The 25,635-nt window shown below is 38.8% G+C and overlaps 1 protein-coding gene across 2 annotated transcripts in view; it reads left to right on the top strand.

Moving 5' to 3' along the window:
* Window positions 1-25,635, top strand: part of sit (stuck in traffic) — a 118,177-nt gene that overhangs the window by 79,818 nt on the left and 12,724 nt on the right. For both annotated transcript variants that reach the window (XM_069842698.1, XM_069842697.1), the window contains 3 exons: window positions 14,426-14,501; window positions 23,912-24,102; window positions 24,889-24,969. In XM_069842698.1, coding sequence (XP_069698799.1) covers window positions 14,441-14,501; window positions 23,912-24,102; window positions 24,889-24,969 — 333 coding nt within the window. In that variant the 5' untranslated portion in view covers window positions 14,426-14,440. The remainder of the gene's footprint in view (window positions 1-14,425; window positions 14,502-23,911; window positions 24,103-24,888; window positions 24,970-25,635) is intronic.

Below are 25,635 nucleotides of genomic sequence, written 5' to 3'. Positions count from 1 at the left end.
CAAGTTTCCTGAACAGTAGAACGTGTGCGGCGAACACATCCCATGCCGCAGTCCCGGGTTTCAGTCCCCGCGACTGACAAATGTTATGTGCATATTTAGTCGAGAGAAAGTTACACAAGGCAGAACTGCACGCATTGCATTCTTCACCTGACATAATTAGGAACATTAAATCCAGACGTTTGAGATGGGCAGGGCATGTAGCACGTATGGGTGAATCCAGATGTGCATATAGAGTGTTAGTTGGGAGGCCGGAGGGAAAAAGACCTTTGGGGAGGCCGAGACGTAGATGGAAGGATAATATTAAAATGGATTTGAGGAAGGTGAGATATGATGATAGGGACTGGATTAATCTTCCTCAGGATAGGGACCGATGGCGGGCTTATGTGAGGGCGGCAATGAACCTCCGGTGTCTCTAAAAGCCATTTGTAAGCAACTAAAGATAGTTGGCTATGTTACGACGTTGCGATTTTCAACTAGCTTCTGAATGAGCTGAAATGAGTCAAGGGTCGAGCACCGAAATTTTCCGAGCATTTTCTCTTGAGGGGTTGAGGGGAAATCCCGGAAAACCTCAACCAGGTAACTTGTCCCAACCAGAATTTGAACTCGGGCCCGCTCGTTCCACGGTGAGTACGCTAACCGGAACGCCCGGTTTCTGTTGATGATAATGGCGCCATGAAATATATCGATGTTAGATGTTCATTTCTTTACCATGGAAATCACGAACAATAGGCACTTCAATCAGTCGAAAAAATACAGTAGGTATAATAAAATTCACGTCTTCAATAATTTACTTCGACGCTTACGCTATTACTAGCGAAAGGAAATTATTTTCGGCCTTATCCTTATAACATAACTGAACCTCTGGAAACGAAGTCCCAGGGCCACTGTGTTGTTGTTAGTATCAGGAGTATCCAGACGTGTGTTTCCGTGAACTTCCCGGATTAAATTTTTTTACTCTATAGTAATACTTTCTCCCTGCGCCTCGCAAAATGAGAAGTCGATGTCTCCTCAGCTGTACGCGCGGAACTTTGCCTTACGTAATCATTGTGATTCAATCACAATCTTTATAAGAAATCTTTATGGAAAATTGTTTTAAAAATTTACATCAGTCGAGGCATGACCGGCGACCTCCCGCAATCGAGACGCTGCGCTCGGCCGCTCAGCAAGAATAACTGACCTGGGATAACATGAAAGTTGAGAATCTACGCAGCTTTTCTTTGTTTTCATATAGAAATATCGAACTCCTGCGGTGAAAGTCCGTAGCAAGATTATGTGTCATTCAGTGATTACAATAACCACTATATGAAGTCAGGGTTTATCCAACTACTTACTTACTTACTTACTTACTTACTGGCTTTTAAGGAACCCGGAGGTTCATTGCCGCCTTCACATAAGCCCGCCATTGGTCCCTATCCTGGGGAAGATTAATCCAGTCTCTACCATCATATCCCACCTCCCTTAAATCAATTTTAATATTATCCTCCCATCTACGTCTCGGCCTCCCTAAAGGTCTTTTCCCCTCCGGCCTCCCAACTAACACTCTAAATGCATTTCTGGATTCGCCCATACATGCTACATGCCCTGTCCATCTCAAACGTCTGGATTTAATGTTCCTAATTATGTCAGGTGAAGAATACAATGCGTGCAGTTCTGCGTTGTGTAACTTTCTCCATTCTCCTGTAACTTCATCCCTCTTAGCCCCCAATATTTTCCTAAGAACCTTATTCTCAAAAACCCTCAATCTCTGTTCCTCTCTCAAAGTGAGAGTCCAAGTTTCACAGCCATATAGAACAACCGGTAATATAACTGTTTTATAAATTCTAACTTTCAGATTTTTTGACAGCAGACTAGATGACAAAAGCTTCTCAACCGAATAATAACAGGCATTTCCCATATTTATTCTGCGTTTAATTTCCTCCCGAGTGTCATTTATATTTGTTACTGTTGCTCCAATTCATCTAACTACTACCGACCACATATGTACAAATCCATTCTATTCGTAGAGCAACCACGTTCAGGGCTGCCATCACTCGAAGTATAAGTAGACAATTGTGAGGCTGTGAAATTGATACCAAGGTTTTCATGTAAACCCGTTTTATGAATCCCTGAAGGTGAAACAGTGGTTTTGGAGATGTCTGTCTGTATCGAGCTATTCCTCGTGAACAATTGGACGAACGTTGTCCAGATTTTGAGTCGATTTATTCGATACGTGTGGAAATTATTGATGTGAAATACATACAAATGGCATTTAAGGAATCCGCTGGTTCATTGCCGCTCTCACATAAGCCCGCCATCGATCCCTATCCTGTGCAAGATTAATCCAGTTTCTACCATCATATCCCACCTCCCTCAAATCCGTTTTAATATTATCTTCCCATCTACGTCTCGGCCTCCCCAAAGGTCATTTTCCCTCCGGCCTCCCAACTAACACTCTATATGCATTTCTGGATTCGCCCATACGTGCTACATGCCCTGCCCATCTTAAACGTCTGGATTTAATGTTCCTAATTATGTCAGGTGAAGAATACCGTCGTGCAGTATAGATGTGAAATATAGGTAATAATTGTAATAAAATTTCATAAATCTTTTTATGAAACAAGGAGTCGAAGTTCGGATAGAAGAAGAAATGTCAGACGGAAGTGGAATAGGACGAGAGATACGACAAGGATACCCTTTATCACCTACCAATACTTGGAGGATTTAGTGAAGAGCTGTTCAAGTGGACAGCTTCAAATACTTGGGGTGTAACATATGTAGTAACATGAGCTGCTGCCAGGAAGTCAAAAGGAGGATAGCAATGGCAAAGGAAGCTTTTAAAAGAAAAATACGAAAAATGTAGACACACAAAAACACAACCAAATGAAATTCTCCTCAACACACAACTCAATTTCAGAACACACGCTTTGACTCCACATTACACTACACTACACAAACAATAGGCGTCAAGACCAGCAACAACCAGTTCTGAAGATGGCCAACAACAGGCTGAAACATGTTAACGAGGTAATGTAAAATTTTACACGAGAAAGACACATAATACGTTTTCCGAAGTGATATAGTGTTAAACGTTGTGTAATCAAGATGTATAGAAAAAGAGCATCTTCTGTAGACCTCTGAAAAATAAGGAAGAGATTAGTGAAGTGCATCGTGTGCAGTGTGGCATTGTATGGTGCAGAAACATGGACATTACGACGAAGTGAAGAGAAACAAGTGGAAGCATTTGATATGCAATTATGGAGAAGAATGGAACGTGTGAAATGGACAGAGTGTTGGAAATAGTGGGTGAAGAAAGAATAATGCTGAAATTGATCAGGAAAAGGTAAAGGAATTGATTGGGTCACTGGCTGAGAAGAAACTGCCTACTGAAGGATGCAGTGGTAGAAATGATGAACGGGAAACATGTTCGGGGCAGAAGAAGATATCAGATGATACACGACATTAAGATATATGGATCATGTGCAGAGACTAAGAGGAAGGCGGAAAAAGTGGAAAGATTGCAGAATGTTGGATTTGCTGTGAAGGACTTTTCCTTGGGCAGAAAGCTATGAATGATAAATCTCAATACACAACGCCGTCCAGTGCACATTAAATCAGAAGGTTGCCCATGACTGTATTACGGGCAAATGAACCTGCGCGGTGCGGTGCTTACCGACGGACATTTTATTTTCCTGAAAGAAATTAAAGCTTTTATCATCTAGTCTGCTGTCAAAAAAAATCTGAAAGTTAGAATTTATAAAACAGTTATATTACCGGTTGTTCTGTATGGTTGTGAAACTTGGACTCTCACTTTGAGAGAGGAACATAGGTTAAGGGTGTTTGAGAATAAGGTGCTTAAGAAAATATTTGGGGTTAAGAGGGATGAATTTACAGGAGAATGGAGAAAGTTACACAACACAGAACTGCACGCATTGTATTCTTCACCTGACATAATTAGGAACGTTAAATCCAGACGTTTGAGATGGGCAGGGCATGTAGCACGTATGGGCGAATCCAGAAATGCATATAGAGTGTTAGTTGGGAGGCCGGAGGGAAAAAGACCTCTGGGGAGGCCGAGACGTAGATGGGAAGATAATATTAAAATGGATTTGAGGGAGGTGTGATATGATGATAGAGAATGGATTAATCTTGCTCAGGATAGGGACCAATGGCGGGCTTATATGAGGGCGGCAATGAACCTCCGGGTTCCTTAAAAGCCAGTAAGTAAGCAAAAGAAATTAAATGATGATGATCAAAATGATTTCCGTCTTTAGTTGAGATTTTAGTTTGTCTTCATGCCCGAAAGTAATGAAGGGTCACTCAGTAATGGTTTGTGTGGGAAGCAATTAGTTTTCAACGCCTTGAGTGACATGTTGCCGAAATTGTGAGCAAGGCAATATACTCAGAATTCCATTACAAATCAAAAATATTGCTTCATAATATATTCAATCGTTTTAATGCCGATTTTCATACGTGGTTAATTTTATATCTCACTTGTAGGAAAAGTTACCTTGAACGAAGTGCGGCACAAACCGTCATATTTCGTTATTTCTTACTAAAATTATTATTTTTCATACGAGCGCTTCCGGATGTTGACTCGTAGATACTGAATATGAAGTAAATTCAGCCAACATCTGTTCATTGACAACATTATACCAAGAAACACTTTTGTGCATGTAGAATTAAAATATAGGTTTGGAAGTAAATCCCGAAAAGACAAAGTATATGATTATGTCTCGTGACGAGAATATTGTACGAAATGGAAATATAAAAATTGGAAATTTATCTTTTGAAGAGGTGGAGAAGTTCAAATATCTTGGAGCGACAGTAACAAATATAAATGATACTCGGGAGGAAATTAAACACACAATAAATATGGGAAATGCCTGTTATTATTCGGTTGAGAAGCTTTTACCATCCAGTCTGCTGTCAAAAAATCTGAAAGTTAGAATTTATAAAACAGTTACATTACCGGTTGTTCTTTATGGTTGTGAAACTTGGACTCTCACTTTGAGGTTAAGGGTGTTTGAGAATAAGGTGCTTAGGAAAATATTTGGGGCTGAGAGGGATGAAATTACAGGAGAATGGAGAAAGTTACACAACGCAGAACTGCATGCATTGTATTCTTCACCTGACATAATTAGGAACATTAAATCCAGACGTTTGAGATGGGCAGGGCATGTAGCACGTATGGGCGAATGCAGAAATGCATATAGAGTGTTAGTTGGGAGGCCAGAGGGAAAAAGACCTTTAGGGAGGCCGAGACGTAGATGGGAAGATAATATTAAAATGGATTTGAGGGAGGTGGGATATGATAGAGAATGGATTAATCTTGCTCAGGATAGGGACCGATGGCGGGCTTATGTGAGGGCGGCAATGAACCTCCGTGTTCCTTGAAAGCCAGTAAGTAAGTAAGAATTAAAATATATTATTTTATATCTAGTGTAATGGGAAAGAGAAAAAGAAATACAGATTAACTAAGAAACAATGAATAAGAGGAACAAAAGGGGAAGATAAAGAAAATAAGGGATGAAAGAGCACAAAGTGGAATTAAAAAGTAAAACTACAGAAATAGTGTGAAAAGGAGCATAATAAGTAAAAGTGGGAGTAGGTTAAGATTAGGAATACGGTATACTGAATTAAGAAGAGGTCACTGAAGAAATATGGAGTGAGGAATAAAAACGTTAAAACAAAGAAATAAAGAATACAATGGCGGAAATGTGACATGAGCGGAAACTGTTGCATAAGTACACAAAATGGAGATGCTGAAACTGTTTCTTTTTTTTCCTTGTTCCAAGAATCGATATCCTTAGTTCGGAGCAATAACTAATCAAGACCCGGCTAACACCTCTGTCGAAATTTGTGACAGTTCATATGAACACGCCCAACAATTTTTCGTCGAATTCTGTAACACTGGGTAACATTAAATCTTGTCACTTTTATACAATTAAGTTCGAATAATTTCCGCGAATGTTCCATAGTGAAGCTACATTCGCAGAATGACACTTCAGACCTCAGAGCTACCTGACGGCTAGCTGTTGAACAGCCCTGCCCTCGGAAGAAGCGATGTTTCTCTCTTTTCCCAGCGTTGAAATCTCCAAGCTATACAGTGCCTGTATCTCAGCATTGAAGCCAAACAGTAAACCTCATGAAGGTCCACTCCTACAGTAATGAATATCAAACAATTAACGAAACTTCTGCTGCATGTAGACCCTTTAGCAGGTCCTTTGTGCTCGTAATTCCCAGAAGAAAGGGATGATGAATCGGAAATCCTACACTGCAGCTAGGCGTTCATCTTTCAGAGTACCAGCTGCTGTCTCCGTGAAGCTGTCCTTACCATAGACAAATAACATAGAAAGACTCCCAACCTCCAATGGTGGCAATAATTGGGACATCCATTATATCAATATTTTCATATTACTCTCCAAAGAGCGTAATGGTGTATCAGCTTAAATGAAATGTTTAACTACAATATGCGTACCATATAATTACGGTTTTTAGTTTGACATATGGATATGAATAAGGTTGAACATTAAATTGAAAACCATTGACAATACATTCCCTTTGCTACCCGTTCTGTGCACATCAACAGACTGTGTCTCTAATATTCAAGCGTAAGAGGAACAGGTTTACCAACACCTAATCACTGACCAGCTGAACAAATGTGACTAATATATATATATATATATATATATATATATATATATATACATAGCTACTTTGTCTCTCCGGTCAGCGCGTCTGGCTGCGAAACCAGGTGGCCCGGGTTCGAATCCCGGTCGGGGCAACTTACCTGGTTGAGGTTTTTCCGGAGTTTTCCCTCAACCCAATACGAGCAAATGCTGGGTAACTTTCGGTGCTGGACCCCGGACTCATTTCACCGGCATTATCACCTTCATATCATTCAGACGCTAAATAACCTAGATGTTGATACAGCGTCGTAAAATAACCCAATAAAATAAAAAAAAATAAAACTTTGTCTCTCACTTAAATTGCAAATCGGCTACACAAAAAATACGATTTTGTAATTCAATAACAATAATACCAAATGTTATGAAGCTGACAAATCCTGTAAGTAATGGGTATTCATAATTTGTGTTTAAAATTGTCAGATTGGCAACAATTGTAACCAATTTCTTTTTATCATTCGCATCAACGAATTATATACTATAGAGAGCAGTGGCGGCTGATTGAGGCAAGTGAGGCCGGGCCTCAGTCACTTGGCTTAACTGAAATCAAATTTTGTGTTTTTTATATAATGTATTAGTTATTTGAATGAAGCATATATCGCTGTAGAAGCATTTGAAAACTGTGTGATGTATATAGACCTGTTTTGCAGTAAAATTTGCTCCTGAGGCCAGGATCGCTCGTGCCGGGTCTGGTTTCTGCATTTTCTGTATTTTCGCGGGCTTTGAGCTTGCGCTTAAAACGTTGCAGCTGAGGCACAATTCGTCTGGCCTCGTGGCCTGGTCAGGTTTCTCTTAAGGGTAGAGTGGGGTGGGAATAGCAATGGTGACTTGTCTTCCTAAATAGACCATAAATAACACAAATTCCAGCTCTTTGACAGCAGAGACCCACACTATTCTCTCCCCTTATGTCTTAGTTTATGACGTAAGCGAGGGTGTTGTACTATTGTACTTCGTAGTACAGTAATGAATCTGGGTTAGAGTGTCCTTTTTTGAGAAGAAACAATATTGAAAGAAAGGACGTTTTAAATAGGGAGAGAGTCTATCGAGATACCTACGACATCGCTGACAATTTTTCTGACACATAATCTTAAAGCGCGAGTTTCTATTGCATGCTGGTATGGGCAACATAAATGGTTAAGTGGTAATGTGGTGCAAAATAAACTTCTCTGTTGGCCTTGTTTGTTGCTGTCAAGGGAAAAAAAATAAAAAGAAAAGAAAGAAAGGGAATTTTCAACATACAATATTGGTTGCTTCATCACATTGAAACAATCACTGAAACTCACAGCATAACAGCTTATTTGGTGAGTGAAATTATTATTTTTCATTAATAATAATAATAATAATAATAATAATAATACAGTAATAATGATATTAATAATATAATAAAAATAATAATTAATATCATAAACATTTCCCATCGGAGGCACTTAAACTAGATGCATCTGGCCTCACCGAGGATTTCGATCACCGGCCGCTACTGATAGAGAGGCAGTATAGCATAGCTCGTTGATTCAATAGAAGCACTGCGGCACACTAAAGAACTTGTGTGAGGACACAACTTCCAACATAAGAGTCAAACGCCATGTATTGTGACTCCGCTAAGAGCCTCACCATTAGCAGGAGAACTGTGGACCGCGACCTCTCGAGCTTCCTGTACAACTTAACAAGCGCGAAGTGAAACGGGTTCAAGGCCGAGCTGTGAAAGCGGCGGCGGCGCCGGGCCGGGCCGGCTCAGTGCTGGATGCTGGGGTATGGCGAGCGAGACGCGTGCCGGCCGGGAGTTCCCGCTTGGCACAGTGCTGGCTTTATCCTGAACTGTAAGGCGAAAATAACGTACGAAAACAAAAACACTCACAAGATCGCATCCCCATTCAGAAAACAGAAATACAACATAGCATACAGAACAGAAAACACACTACAAAGACATCTCAACACACAAACAAATAAATACGACCACACAGGCGTATACAAACTCACATGCAATAGTTGCGACAGTTTCTACATTGGACAGACAGGCAGATCATTCCAAACACGCTACAAAGAACACATTAAAGCAATAACCAGAGGACACAATACATCTACATATGCCGAACACATAACTAATGCTAACCACACATACAACAACATAAATACAGACATGGAAATCCTACGCATACAACCCAAAAACCAAAAACTCAACACACTAGAACAATACGAAATATACAAACACACTAAAACACACCCCGATCTAATTCTCAACACACAGATCAATTTCATAGCACACACTATTTGACTCCATATTTCAATACTTTTCAACAATCGAACGCACCCACACAACAGGCAGCGAAGTTCGAGATGACGCCGAGATCTAGTAGGCTCTGAGGATGGTGTGAAGAAGCACCGAAACAGCTGTAAGCCGCACATGCTTACACAATTAACACGAGTAAGATCGCCATTTAATCAATTATTTGTAAGGCGAATATTGGGTGATCCATGGAGGATCGTCAGATTCATCTTGCTACCGTCGTTAAGGGGGAACGGAATTCGGTTTTGGGTGAAAATTCTTATTTATTTTTAGTTCTGCAATGTATTACAGTATTTGCTTTTGTCCCGCTCCGTGGCGACGTCTAAAAAGCATCTTGCCTAGGACTGCGCGCTGATTCGAGCCTTTATAGCGGAAGAAATTTTCTCATGAAATTTATTTATTTATTTATTTATTTATTTATTTATTTATTTATTTATTTACTCCTGTATTCTCTTTCTATTTGCTTTGCACTACTTGCTTTTAAATTCCTCACTTATTTATTAATATACGTTCTTATATTTACTTTCTATGTACTTATATATGAGCCGTTCAGAGCAAAAGTGGTGTAAGTCAAAATTAGGTAATGAGGTTTCTGTAAAATACAGCGCAAAGTAGCAATTAATATGTTCTTCTTGCTATCCACTGACTACTAATAATTTAAATAAATTGAATATTAATTGCTACTTTGCGCTGTATTTTACAGAATGTTTACTTTAACCCTCATTACCCATTTTTGACTTACACCACTTCTGCTCTGAACGACTCATATACAGCTGATCTTCTTTACTTACTGGCTTCCTAGCGTATTTATTTCATATTAATCGACTTAACTTAATTACTGCTATAGGCTATACTTTTACTTTGCTTTCTTATGTTCACCACTTCGTGTCTATTTATCCATTTTCGATGCACCGACTCCCCCGCTTGTCTCCTCACTTGCCCGCTTGTTCCGGACGTCCCTTACAACTGACCGCTGCATAATTACAGTTCCGCATACAGCACGGTTATCACGCTCTTGAGAATTTCCTGTCTGTCAACACTCGGCGTGAGAACAAGGGGTGGCCACGCACGACGCGAAGAAAGGGAAAGCAAGCGGTGATGTACCGTTACGTAAGGACGCCGATCATGAACTGAGATGTAAATTACGTGAGAAAGGCTTCCAATTGGAGGCCGTAGAAACAACAGCGTTGTGTATTTAAGTTTTATTTCGGTGTTATGTAATGCAAGTACTCTACGGGCTCTGAAATGGTATGAAGCAACAACCCGTTCTGAAACTTTCTCTGCCAGACTGGAAGGTAACATATCGATACACAACTGCAGTTCTCCTTCCGTCTTCAATCTCTTCCCAGTAATTAAACAAACTACATGACGCATGTTATTGTCTGCAGAGAACACTGACAGCACATGATCCTGTGCTGGACATGAACCACGGAGCTGACTTCTCATTACACGTGGTATCCATTTTTCAGATTGCCAAGCTGCCAGTGATATTGCGAATAGTAAAATGTTGCGTAACTATGCAGTGGCGCAGAACATTATCCAATTGCAGTGCATCATCACTTCTGCTCGGCCACTGTGTTTCCACTAACGAACAAAGGCAAGGACTGCAGAGGAAATGCTGGCAGTCCCATGATTAGTCTGGCTAGCAACTTAAGGGACTTCGAAATGAGTTCAACACTTAAAAATGTTCGCCGGAGGGACGAACACAGTGCGAAAAAAAGGACAACTCTTGTGGAGAGGAGAGGTAGGCCGCTTGGGTGGCCCATTGTACTGCTAGGAATGGAATGCCCCGCGCTACAGATTTCCCCGAACTCCCTTACAGCTGCAGAATCCCTTTTACCTTTCAGCGTATTCCGAATCTCACCGGTCCGGTGGCATCAATGACGTCACGTTGCAGCGAAATAAGGAACACAACTGCTGGAAGGATCGATGGCTGTCATGGCGACTGTACAAGTTGTTGTCTGTGCTACGCTAGCAAAATTTTGCGAAATTTTCGTACTGCCATCTCGTTCAAAGAAAAGATAGCATAAACAATTTATTTCTTGAACCGGTAGTAATAACTGGTCCGTTGACATGTTCGCTCATAAGCCATTAACATATCGTTTTTACGTTGTGCTCATTACAAACAATACAGCAGAACACACCGCCATGACACAACGGTGCACGATGTTATTCGTCTGCTAATTCCCGCCCTATACAAGAACCAATCAGATTCACTGATGGCGGCTGATGGAGACTGCCACCACCTCTGCAAGTTGATGGCACCGGTGCGACACCGGTGGAGCATCAATGACGTCATCGGTGGAATTCGGAACACCGTGATGCCATCGGATTGCTCACCGGTGAGATTCGGAATACGCTCTTTCCAAATAGACATCACAACCAGGTCCCACGTCCTACGAGCCATAGTGATATTAATGAGTTGAAAACTCTTAGTAATTCCGTTTTTAATAAAGCCAAGAAATGGTTTAGTTCTAATAAATTTCTTTTAAATTAAAGTAAAACTACATATTTGCTGTTTAGCAGTACAGTCCTGGAAAATAATAATTTTAAACTTCTTGGTATTACTGTGGACAGCACACTTACTTGGGCAGACCATGTTGAGTCTGTTTGTAAAAAATTGTCCAGAGTAATATTTCTTCTGCGAAATTTGAAAATGTATGTTCCGAAGAATTACATTAGAGTTGTCTATTTTTCTTATTTTCATAGTATACTTTCTTATGGACTACTTTTATTTGGTAATAGTACTCCTACTAATAAAGTACTTATGTTACAAAAAAAAGCTATTAGATTATAACTAATTATCAATGAAGGCACACTGCAGACGTTATTTGTAAATGAAAAAATTATGTATGTATGTATGTATTTATTCACACTGCATTGGGTATATACCCGGTGGCAGTGGTAACTAATTACACTCAATAAAAACAATAATAAACACAATTAATAAAAAATACAATTAATAATAATACTAATAATTAATACTAGCAATAATAATAATAATAATAATAATAATAATAATAATAATGACAGGGAACATCCTAAGTTAAAATAACATTTAAAGTAAATCTAATTTGTACTTTAAACCTAAGTTCGAACTAAAACCCACTGTATATCACTGTATATTTATCAAGCCCTAAATTTCGTCAAAGAAAATTCACTTATGTTGACACAACACCAGAAACCGTGACCTTTTTGACATACCTAAGTGTAGGCTGACTAAAACAATGAATAATTATTTTATTATGTCTTTAAAAATAGCAAATAAATTTCCTAGATATCTTTTTAATCTGGAAAGGAAGTCTTTTAACAGACTTGTCTCTGATTGGTTAATCAACAAATCATTTTATGAAATTAATGAGTTTTTTAATGTCAACGTTGTTGAGAGATTTTGAATTAATTTTATTGCTTTGTTGTTTACTTTTTATTATTGACTTTGACAATTGCACAGTGTTGTGTGCTCTGACTGTACAATACTGAATATACTACCATGGATTTTATAAAAATTGAAATTGTAAATTTAAATTTATATACTATAATTGCAAATTGTATTGTATAATTATTAATTTCAATTCAGGAATCCGCCCCTGAGCACGAGTTCTACTCTTTCAGGGGCGAGCTAAAGTTTCTCTGTATATTTTATATTTTATGTTACAATTATTAGCAAAATAATAAATAATAAATAAATGAGCCCAAGGTATCCAGCAATTCTACTGCAATTGGTTCAGAGAAAACCTTGACCTGGTAACTTATTCCAACTGTTGGTTTCACGGTCACACATGCTAACATTTACTCCACAGCGGTGGACCACCAGTCTACGCGTGCCGGCCACCGGCGTAGCACATTTGCCTGCTGATCAAGAGTTGTGTTCGGGCGTGGGTTCGATTCCCGCTGATTACCTGGTTGAATTTTTTCCGAGGATTTTCCTACCGTAAGGCGAATGTCAGGTAGGCCAAACATGGCGAGTCCTCGGCCTCATCTCGCCAAATATCATCTTGAAATCACTAATTCCATCGACGCTAAATAACCCAGTAGCGTCATTAAACAACCAAGTAAAAAACAAATAGGCGTGCGCTATACCTTAGAACTGAAGTTTGTGTCACGGACCTCTTGAAGCTCATATTTAAAAATATTTTGTATAATTTAGGCTGGCAATCATATTAAACATTTGCATAATGTAGTGATAAAAATGTAAGTTTTAAACAAATATTAGCCCTATGCATTACTTTTGGAGTTACCCTCGTAATATAGGCTACAGTAAAGTCCGTAATAAAAGTGTTGACTCTTTCAGGACAAAGAAGATTCCTTTTCAATTTCAATTTTTACATTGATTTCATTATTATGTGTTGATATGTATTTCTATGTTTTCTTACTATGAATATTACTCGGAATTGCTATGTTTGAAGTCTTGTAACAATAAATGATAATTTCATTTGACTTTAATGAATTTTTCCACAATTCGTGTATCTCTCACGAAATTATCAATGTAATATCACGAAATTACCAAGATTATCACGAAATAACCAACCTATTAGTTTAAGTGATAAAAGTGGTTTTTGGCAATTGTTCAAGAACGTGTCCAGTCTTTTATATCTCCAGATTTGTACAGCAAATTATCGTCTCTTAGATGAAAAAATCGGAATAAGGAAATATTTACACATTTGCATTTTAAATTAATTTTCATGAAATTATCACGAAATTACCCATGTTTACCCTATCAGTAATATGTTACTAGCAAGTAAAAGTATGTATTTGCCTATGCACTGCTGACGTCCACACTTCCAAACGTATGTCATAATTAACTATTTATTGAAAATTAAACACACGTAAACACTGAAAAGTAATTGAACTCTCTTTACTAACACAAAACTGAAGTGACTGCCAATTATTAATTGAACTTAATTCAGTATACCGATACGAAATCAGTTCAAATCACCGTCATTGCCATGGCCGACTCCCTAGAGATTAACTTATTAAACAATAATGAGAAGACGTTTTATATTTCTTTAATCTGTGACGTTCTGTTACAGTTCTGCATTACTTGTGTTATAATCAATCATGACAGTCTAATATTTTGTTGTATATTTAGTTTCATCACGCATTAAACATTTAGGCCTATATACGTATAGGCTATACATACTGTATATGTATAAGTATAAGATATACATATGAAGAAGAAGAAGAAGAAGAAGATTGACAAGATTCGGAACTTTCAATAATAAAATCACAGTCTACTATATACAGTCACGAAGCTTGAGTTTTGAGGGTGCTAGAAACAATAGACTGTGACGGTACTATTTTGCATTACCTGTAATGAGGCGATATTAGCGATCCTAGTGGTGAGCAACTATCTAATGTTTGCATATTTACTACGTATTGAGCTTCGCGACTATATATACTAGACTGTGATAAAATCGTACTAAAAACTTGTTTCTTCCACTATGGCTGCGTACTGATGCTCTGTTGTTTGTTGCAGGAGGTTCACGACAGCATGGCGCTCTACAACAACTCCATCACGGCCTACTACGATTACCTGTTCACAGATCTGGCTGGTGAGTGACAAGACAACCTGTGTGTATGAATGTTATGTACCAACACAACACACACGCACAAGGTTTCCTTTATTCTCACATAATGGAACAGGACTTGAAGAAATGAAATGAGTCATTGAATAAAATCTACAGGATGTCCGGGCAGACCGTATACCACTATACCTTACTAGTTTCTTATTAGCGTATCGTCCACACCTGTGGAGTAACGGTCAGCGCGACTGGCCGCGAAACCAGGTGGCCCGGGTTCGATTCCCGGTCGGGGCAAGTTACCTAGTTGAGGTTTTTCCCGGGGTTTTCCCTCAACCAAATTGAGCAAATGCTGGGTAACTTATTACCCGTATTATTATATTATAATTATTTATTAATATTCATAACATTAGTTTATTGTTGTTGAGTTCGCCTCAGACACAAGTTCGTTGCCTAAAGTGTTCTCGTGTGATGCTAATTGTGACTCCTGAGTCATGTATCCATACACTAGTGACTAACTTCTCTTCAACAGAAAACGAACTTCTTATGAATATTAATAATATTAAATAATTACAATATAATAATATAATAAGAAACGCTAATAAAAAACTATTATAGTAAGGAATAGGCACAGTCTACTATATACAGTCACGAAGCTTGAGTTTTGAGGGTGCTAGAAACAATAGACTGTGCCAGTACTATTTTGCATTGTCTGTAATGAGGCGATATTAGCGATCCTAGTGGTGAGCAACTGTCTAATGTATGCATATTTACTACGTATTGAGCTTCGTGACTGTATATACTAGACTGTGGTATAGGGGTATACGGACTTTCCGGACATACTGTCTAAATAGAGATATCCTGAACTAGCACCAACAGACAGCGCGCGTGTACTTTGAGGGATGCGCTTTGCGTATGCATTTGTTTTCCAGTACTGGTAGCCTATATAAACATTAAGAGTACTATGTATAGACATTTCGCTAGCCCGCGCTACGAGCGTGCTAAACTAGCCCCGGCTATGGACTGATTACTTGTACAGGATTCATATCATATCGCTAACACTGGTTTATGAATACGAAAAACGTTAGTTCGCTGATCATCCACCGGAAGCCTGCTCTAAGATTGTCTATGAATATGGCCCTGAGGATTTACGTAGTGCATTAGTATATTAAATACTCTTAAAAACAACTCAAAATGGCAAATTTTTGTTGTGTTCTTATATGTAAAAACCAAGGAAAGTGTTTTACCTTCAATCAGGTCCCGAAAGATTCTGAATATATGCTTCCAACCTTAAAAAATATAAATAATTCAATTGCGCCTCAAAAATACTAGCTACGAGTATTAAACAAAAAGAACTACTTCAAGTAAGGAATCGCTGGCTACAGTTTCATTTTGGAAGATGGCAAAGAAAAATTGTAATAAAACGAAATGCAACCTCGACAGCAAGCTATGTTAGCTTAGGTTATATTCAGTAGCCTACTTGTAGGAATCTCCGAAGTTAACCCCTGCATTTTACAATCTATGTCAACACTTTCAACCACATCACATCCTTTGCTTCAGATCTGCTAGCTGTGTACATTCAGACTGTAAGCTTAGACCCAGATGAAAATATCAGTGAAGTCCAGTCGTTTCAGCGAGGAGGCCAAAGAATCTGTTCTCCTTTATCAAACAATCTACCAAGAATATTCTCATTTAGGACGTCACGAAAACTTAGAAATGAGGTGCTCGTTAATATTTTCTAGGTGGAAAATAAAGAACTTTCCAATCACACGTTTGTCGGTTTGTACGCACTACAGCTAATTAAAAAATTCCCTGCAATGTCTTGTACACTAAATAACTCTGATGTAACAAATATGTATAATTCTGCGGCTGATACCGTGTTCAACATTTTTATTTATTTATTTATTTATTTATTTATTTATTTATTTATTTATTTATTTATTTATTTATTTATTTATTTATTTATTTTATCTATCTATCTATCTATCTATCTATCTATCTATCTATCTATCTATCTATCTATCTATCTATCTATCTATCTATCTATCTATCTATCTATCTATCCTCTGCTCTTTGTATTCTGGATCCTAGTGGTCAGCCGTAGATTTCGGCCAGATGTGGAATTTGTTGTTCTATCTATTTATTTATTTGATTGCTGAATCTACTTAATAGGCGGACAAAGGATTGAGTGAATAAATTCTTACAATAATGAATTAATGAATAACCGGACGAATGAATAATAATTAGATAAATAAGTGGGCGAAAGAATAAGTGAATAACCACACGAGTGGATGGTTATCTTCATGACTAAGCAGACGAACAGATGACTGAAATTCGTAACCTAAAAAATAAGTAAACGTATTCACTTGCAAGGCAGCCTTCCGAATATCCCATTTGAAAGCAAGTGACCCACAAAAATACAGCTGTAAGACGCGACAATGGGTTTGAAATGTAGCGTGACATGTTCCGTTCTATTAGCATTGAGCAACCTTTCCACCGCTCGCTGAAGACGCGTCACATCTCACGCTGCTGTAGAAGCAGGCGATGTGCTGTATGCTGCCCCATTTCATTTCGTCTTTGTTTTCTTTATAATTACATAAGCGGTGCAGCTTTGAAAAGTGGAGCAAGTCAAACGTTATACAAAGATATGCAATAACATAATTCAATTTACAGTATAAGCAACCTAATTCATCAAATGAATAGAAGGTATTTTGTTAATTCGGTTCTAAACTTTCATTTAAAGATTTAAGAGAATTAGGCAATGCAATGGTTTGCGTATGCTGAATCTGTCTTAATTCTCTGGGGCAGCTCGCAAGGTACCCGGTACGTCAGAAGCCCCATTACGTGCAGCAGCTGACACCAGAAGACTGCGGTCGCAGAACGGAATATGGGGAGTTGATGCTGGGTTGACTCCACTGTGTCAAAGGATCCTATTTCATGTGGGAGATTTCGTCAATCGACACATTATTGGGCTGACAAGATCCCGGTATGACAGTGGAGAAGATGCAGTCTCGTCCACAGTGACCTGTGGCGTGGAATGAGGCCATTCTCCTGCGTGAGGAACGCTGCCATGAGATGCTTGAAGGTTACGTTGGCTCACGGTGTGTGCGTGCGACATTATCTCCATGCAGGACGTCTCGCCACCTCGCTTTGCAAATGTTGTGCGTACGTGAGAAGCTTCCTGGAAGTTGGCTGGGGCGACGAATGAACCTGACACCCTGTGACTTCTCGTATGGGGCTGGGCAAAAGATGAGTGTACCGGACGAAACCTCTCACACTGGAAGAATTGGAAGCACGGATTAGGAGCGTTATCACTTCCTCTAGAAGACTGTGGACTCCATTCCCGGCCGCTTGAGGAAATTGGTCGACGTCACACATGCCTAAGTTGAATTTTGAGGTATGCATTTAATAATGTACACATAAAATTTATTTCAATAATTTAGCGTTGTAAATGTAGATTTTATACGCCTTTTTAATACCTAGTAATTTCCCGCCCACCCTGTATTTTAATGTTGCTTATCATCTGATAACTTCTGCCCCGAACTCTTCTCCCGTTCACCATTCCTTCCAATGCATCCTTCAGTAGGTAGTGTTTCTTCTTAGCCAGTGATCTATCCAATTACTTTTTCTCTTTCTGACCAGTTTCAGCATTATTCTTTCTTCACCCACTCTTTCCAACACAACTTCATTTCCTTTCTGTCTGTCCATTTCACACGCTCCATTCTTCTCCATATCCACATTTCAAATGCTTCCAGTCGCTTTTCTTCACTTCGTCGTAATGTCCATGTTCCTGCCCCATATAATGCCACACTCGACACAAAGCACTTCACTAGTCTCTTCCTTTGTTCATTTTCCAGAGGTCCGCAGAAGATGCTCCTTTTTCTATTAAAAGCTTCCTTTGCCATTGCTATCATCCTTTTGACTTCCTGGCAGCAGATCGTGTTACTGCTGACAGTACACCCCAAGTATTTGAAGCTGTCCACTTGCTCTACTGTTTCACTTAGAATTCGCACGTTTACCTAAGCCTACCGTATTTTTCTTCCTATGACCATGGTCTTCGTCTTGTTTGCATTTATCTTCATCCCAAACTGCTCACAGCTGTCATTTAGCTACACTAGCATATCCCTTATCTCTTCTGCTAACAACGCCATGTTTGCACTTTTTCTTGGGAAAGGTAAATGCGGCAGCTTTCCGCACACCACTCTCTCTTTCACATCTTAAAAGATTCCAGGGGCCCCAGCGTGGAGGTGAGAAGAATGGGTTTGACTAGTTAGGCCCTTCGGACTTCACCGAAATTCACTCCAAGGGTTAAATATCAGTTATAACAGATTTTTTGACCCGATCAGAACCGGGAAATCCTAATTAGTCTTTACCGCCAGTTCGTCTATATTCTGTACTATCAATAATAAAACTTGTGGCGTACTCTACAATAAGCCTACATATTTGTGAAATGTCCTGCAGCAGGCTTCTCTGCAAAACCGACCTATGTATTTTTCTTTCAAAATATTGGAGAGAAGGCCACCTTAACTCGTGAATCAGATAATAGGCGATTGTGATATTTGTAACACTCTCCTGTTAGTCCACTCTCCGTGTGCATAGCATGTGCAATGGACGGTGTTCTGTGAAGTCCTTCATTTCTTTACTGCGGAAGAAAATAGACAACTACCGCGGTGTCACCTTGCCTGGCAAACCTTGGTGCGGGTCGTGGTTCACATACCCACGGACACACCTCTCGCCGCCACCAAATGGGAACAGTCAAGACTTACGAAATGATGGAATGGAATGGAGGTACTACGACCTTTCAAGATCTGTTGCCCTAACCCTCAAGCTAGGTGCTTCCCAAACCCACACCGGCTGACTACACCAAGGTTCGCTGCGTACCCAAGTTTCGAGCAGGAGCAACCCCCCTCGTCCCTAGGCCAGCCCCCTCCGTGCGTCGCCAGCCGCGATCGGGGAATAATGAAGGAATGGTGAATTGGTGACGGAATGATATAGATGCCTAATATGGGAAACGGGAGAAAAACACCTCAAGTGTCAACTATGGATTTTTCAATGAAAAATTCTAGGTCTGACCTGGACTCGAACCTGGACCGTCTGCATGACAGACTGAAGGTCTGAGCAGAGACTTTGGAAGATTCGAAGTTTGCATTTATTTATTTATTTATTTATTTGAATGTACACAGCCAGTACTGCCCATAGAAGTACCTTCTTAACATTTTTATCTTACAAGAAAATAGTTAATAATGTAAAACAAATTTATATTTGCAGCAGAGTATTGTAACATACACAATAAGTAATCTGAATATAATGACAGAGAAAGAAGTAGCTTCTTAATTAACCAAATTTACATAAATTTGTTTCTAAATATATCATCTGTTCCTGATAATAAATCAATATCATTGCAATTATTTAACTGATTATAAAGGGACAACATTCTGATTAGGGGTGAATTTTTATGACTGTCTTTCATCTAGGAATATGGAAAAGTACTTTTTATGTGACTTAACAAATGGAGCATAAAAAGAAATTAATTTTAGTATATCTGAAGATACCGCTGATTGAGGTTCTGGCCGATATGTACAATACATCTATTACCAGGCAGTACATCTCACTTGACGATATGTGTCAGAGGAAGAACAATTCTGTGCTGTTCGGGTAAAGGGGTATAAGTCATTTTTTTGTGCAGGTGGAATTTTGTTCCCCAGATGAACACACAAGTTAAATTATACAAGTGGGTGTGCAAAAATCAAAGAATACTAGCAGTTGATGTGTGTTATTTGTGTAGAAAATTATTTGTAATAAGGGTTCCAAGTTTAATTTTCACTTATATCCGAACTCATTTTTATGACTTATCTCCCTTTACCCAAACACCACAGAATTGTTTGTATGCAACTGAAGTCTGACTAATGGAAGACGCAGTTAATCGGCAATGTGTGCATTGGAGGAGGAAAGGAACTGGCCACTCTACCCCATTATCTTCTGGCCTAGTTGCCTCATGAGTATGTCTTATTGGTGTTATTTATGAGGTTCAAACCTGTCTTCGGACAGTTAACAACATACCTGAAGAATCGATTTTGTTTTTAGTATTCCCCTGAGAAATAAAATTGTGCACACTGATCTCCTATGTTGGAGGGATTCCATATTAAACATCGATCTTAGCTGCAATGTTAGTGGCCGAATAGGGCAAGAGTTTTTAAACGATTTAAAATATATCAATCTTAAAAATTTATTCTGAATAATTTCAACTATATGTTGTCAATCTTTATGCATATTATTGAGGCATATTCTGCTGTATAGTAGAGTTAGGACTGCTGATTATTAAACAGTTTTAAATTTCTCATAACAAATCCAAGTGCTTCATAAGCAGACTAAAATTAACGATTGATATAATAATATGTGGCCAGTACGCATAGCACTGTGTGGCAGCTGGGTAGTTGGTAAGTAGGTAGCTACTGTCTGCCGAGGATGGAACCAATTAAGCTATAAACTGTAGCCTTCAATTTCAGGAGCCAGTCTACTACTTTTTACTTTCATTTATGACTTGAATTACCCCACATGTGTACGGGAGCCTTGACGAAAATCCTTCCATGTTGTTCACCTTCCGCCGTGTTCGACGGAGATGCTCAAGGACTCCAGTAGCTCTCTGGCCGATATGCGTTCTTGAAACCGGCTGCAACGTAACGTGACGACATCGTGTGGACGAGGAAGAACAAGAAGAACACTCGTGTGTGGTCTTCAAGGTCACTGCGGGATGCCACGAGCAGTGTGGACATTTCCAAACGGAACTTGATTCAAATACACTTGTATACACCCCTAATCCTATAAATATCTTCAGTATATTCCGTTAGATTTTTCGTATAGTAATAATAATAATAATAATAATAATAATACTAAGTGGCGTCACAGCCCTTTAAGAGCCCAGACCGACCAGCTCACGTCCACGTGGCGAAGCAAAGCTGGACGATCATCCAACAAGAATGGCGGTATCGTGTGATGATCTCCCAGCCGTTATAGCTAGTTTTCGTAACCGGATTTCGCTACTTATTGCAATTCCCCAAATTAATCACGATGTTAGGTGGGCACCGGTCTCATACACTGGCCGAGATTTTATGACAGAATTTCTCCCCTATGAGGACTCGAACCATCGCGCATTCCATAAAGCGAGTCCTAGGCAGAATGCCTTAGATCACGACGCCATGGTTCGGAAATTAAAGTATACAAATAGAAAACTTTAAAGACGAAGTTGAATGTATTTCAAAATAAGGGTTAAAAACGGAGATGCAGGAAGTATTGGAAATCGTTCACATGGCGAGGACGGGGAAGAAGAAGAAGTGTTATGTAAGTAAGATAATTTTAAATGATTATTATTATTATTATTATTATTATTATTATTATTATTATTATTATTATTACACAACGCAGAACTGCACGCATTGTATTCTTCACCTGACATAATTAGGAACATTAAATCCAGACGTTTGACATGGGCAGGACATGTAGCACGTATGGGCGAATCCAGAAATGCACATAGTGTGTTAGTTGGGAGGCCAGAGGGGAAAAGACTTTTGGGGAGGCCGAGACGTAGATGGGAAGATAATATTAAAATGGATTTGAGGGAGGTGGGATATGATGGTAGAGACTGAATTAATCTTGCTCAGGATAGGGACCAATGGCGGGCTTATGTGAGGGCGGCAATGAACTTCCGGGTTCCTTAAAAGCCAGTAAGTAAGTAAAGTAACTATTATTATTATTATTATTATTATTATTATTATTATTATTATTATTAAAGAATCTCTCTTAAAAATTATGATGATGACGATTAACGTTATGATACAGGTGCATTTATACTGCCCAACTTTCCTTTCTCTTCACGCATGGCAGCAATACATTCAGTGGTGCACGAAATGCATTCAGTTGTCCATGTTCTATTCCACTAAAAATTACAGCGCATGCAGCAATTGAAAGGTACCCATTGCCGGTGGGATATTTCCTTCAACAGTAACACGTAATGAGCAGTTGATTATTCTAGGTGGCCATGATTATTGTAATTATTGTTTTGTTTGGTGCTGAACCTTTTAAGCAGAATATGGCCGCAGGTATAATTAGCTGATTATTACTTAGTGAAGACGGTTTTCAACAGCGCATCATGTTGACAGAATCTTATTGAATGTGCGTTTTCAACTTGCGTCCTTTGTCTTTCCCAGATTGCATACGTACGTGCACGCATACTTGAACGCTCTTTCACATTTTGATTACAGATCGGAGTCTCGGCTTGTTATCGTGTTTTGACTAGAGGACACGGTTCACATAGTACTTAATAATACTATAATTAAGGAAGTAGAGTGCACTAAATTTTTAGATATGTGGATAGATTCCAGTAAAGCATATACAACATCTAACTGAGAAGTTGAGTTGCTCACATTCTGTTTTTCGGGTCCTTGCCAAGATGTCACTCATGGAACTTTTAATATCAGTCTACTTTGGATAGTTCATTCATTATTATCATATGGCATTATTGGGGATCTTCACCAAAAGTGACATAAGTCTCAAATTGCAGAAAAGAATACTTAAAATCATTAAACAAGTTCCTATTCGGATTGAAATTATAAACATTTTCAAAGAACTAATCTTACCCGTACCGTAGAAATAGTGTGCTTTATCCATCAAAACATAGATTCCTTTAAAACAAATTCAACATATGAGTATAACACCAGAACATCCCAAAACATGGGCTACATTTGAATTACCACAGACTTACCAGAAGTCTTAACAGCAGGTGACAATTTATACAATAAACTTCCACAAAATATCAAAGAACTTCACATGGTAAAATTTAAAACAAGAGGTAAACAATATTTTATTAACACAGTTGCCATTTTGCACAAATGAATACCTAAATTTAAAATGTTAGTAATTACGTTCTCTCCTTGATAATGCCCTTGATCATTTTACTCGTATGTTCCAGGTAACCCAGAGTTGAAGTCAAGACTGGAAAAATGAAACACAGAGGAGACTGAAGATCGAGCTTATATAACTTTTTTTTTCTCATGTCATTTAGTATTAAGTTGTACTGTGATATATATTACGTTATCTTACTCCATATTATTTTCACCTTCAATGTAAATGCATGCGAAGCTTATTTACAATTAAGTTTATTTATAGTATATTGTATGGTATGTTGTTTTTCTTGTATACTGACAATGCCATGAATGTCTGTAATTATCAGTTAATAAAGATCTAATCTAATCTATAAATTGTAAATATAATACAATTTCATTCAATTTTAGCCAGCATGGCCTAATACAATCATCATCATGATAGGTCATGTTGCCTGTAATCCAATCTAATTCATTTTCATATAAATCAATGTATCCAAATCTATTGCAGCCCAATGTAATCCAAATCGAATTAGTCCAACCTTATCTTGCCAATACATGTTTCAGACCCCCGGACCAACGACTGGCTCCTGATAACAAGTCCCATGCCTGGCTTGACGATCATGGGCACGTACCTGTACTTCGTGCTGTCGTGGGGGCCCCGCTACATGCAGCACAGGAAGCCTTACGACCTCACCAACACGCTCATCCTCTACAACATGTTGCAAGTCTTTGTCAGTGTGTACTTGTTCTACGAGGTGAGTCCTCTATATCTGAGCTAGACAAAAAGTAAAGTAAGTGACAGCAAATCATGTACTGCAGTAATATTAACTGCGGAATATGTTATTTTTGCCGATATCGTTTGGCACTGAGATAAAGTGAATCTGAAGAATTGGTGGCCCAGAGCATGACTTCATACTTAACTTTCATAAATATTATCTGCAGTTCTATACGAGACATATTTTAAACTAGAATGCCATAAAATTTTCAGTTTTGAAATACTTAAACCTCAGATTTTAAATTACAGACTAACTTAGTTTCTCAGTTACCTATTATTGGAGAAAAATTCGTTCTGGCACCAGGAATCGACTCCAGGACCTCTCAGCTATGTGCACTGAGTGCTCTTTCCATCTGAGCTATGCTGAGACCCGATTCATGGTGCCGACCGAACTCTCCTCCTCTGTATCATCAATGGCCTATACCTGCATTTAAGACATAGAAGTCATTCCCATTTTCAACAACAGTTTCAAATATGTATCGTTAACATTGATATGTAATTGATATATATGAGGCCTCGCTGAATAATCATGACTATATGAAGTCACCATGCAGATACCTATTATTGGAGTTACTTTATCGAGAGTTAAGAATTTTACAGTGGCCATCAGTGCTCAGCATGCCAAGATAGAAGAAACTCGATTGTCCATCTTCAGGTAGATATGCTAATGAAAACAAATGTGGTGGTCAGTTCGTACGTTCCTATTTCCTCAGTTAGGATGCCCAGCAAGCAGTTGATTTATTGTAAGTGCCTGTTTCTGTACCAGGGACTAGACGCAGCGTGGCTGAGGAAGTACAGCTGGCAGTGCCAACCAGTGGACTTCTCAAACTCGCCAGAAGCTATGAGAGTGAGTATACATTCATAGTGTTCTGTCCAAGGGCAGATCTTTCACTGCAAACCCAGCATTATCCAATCTTCCCTATTTTCTGCCTTCCTCTTTGTCTCTGCATATGATCCACATATCTTAATGTCGTCTATCATCTGATATCTTCTTCTGCCCCGAACTCATCTCCCGTTCACCATTCCTTCCAGTGCATCCTTCAGAAGACAGTTTCTTCTCAACCAGTGACTCAGCCAATTCCTTTTCCTCTTCCTAATCAGTTTCAGCATCATTCTTTCTTCACCCACTCGTTCCAACACAGCTTCATTTCTTACACAGGGAAGCTGCTAGTAAAATATTATAGAAATTACTCAACAAATGGCGTAAGTATAGACCGAAGAAATTATGAAAAACTGCATGTAATGGCATTGGACTCTAAACCTTTAATACGCTCTGCTGTGAAATCTTGTCTGTGTGGTTTAGGACTCAGGGGCGAATATTGCGGGTGTTCAAGGTGTGTGCTGGACACCCTGTAAATTTGGTAATCTCTTTTTTTTTTTTATTTTAAGTTGTTTTATATAATGCAAAAATAATTTTAATTTATCACAATTTAAATGCGTCGTAATCTCATTGAAAGTTGACGTATATAGTTCAAGACTAAACTTTGAAGTAAAATTGAGTTGTATACATTCC

This window comes from Periplaneta americana, chromosome 12 (genome assembly GCF_040183065.1).
Source record: "Periplaneta americana isolate PAMFEO1 chromosome 12, P.americana_PAMFEO1_priV1, whole genome shotgun sequence".
Lineage (NCBI taxonomy): Eukaryota > Metazoa > Arthropoda > Insecta > Blattodea > Blattidae > Periplaneta > Periplaneta americana.
This window is presented reverse-complemented; position numbering and strand designations above follow the sequence as displayed.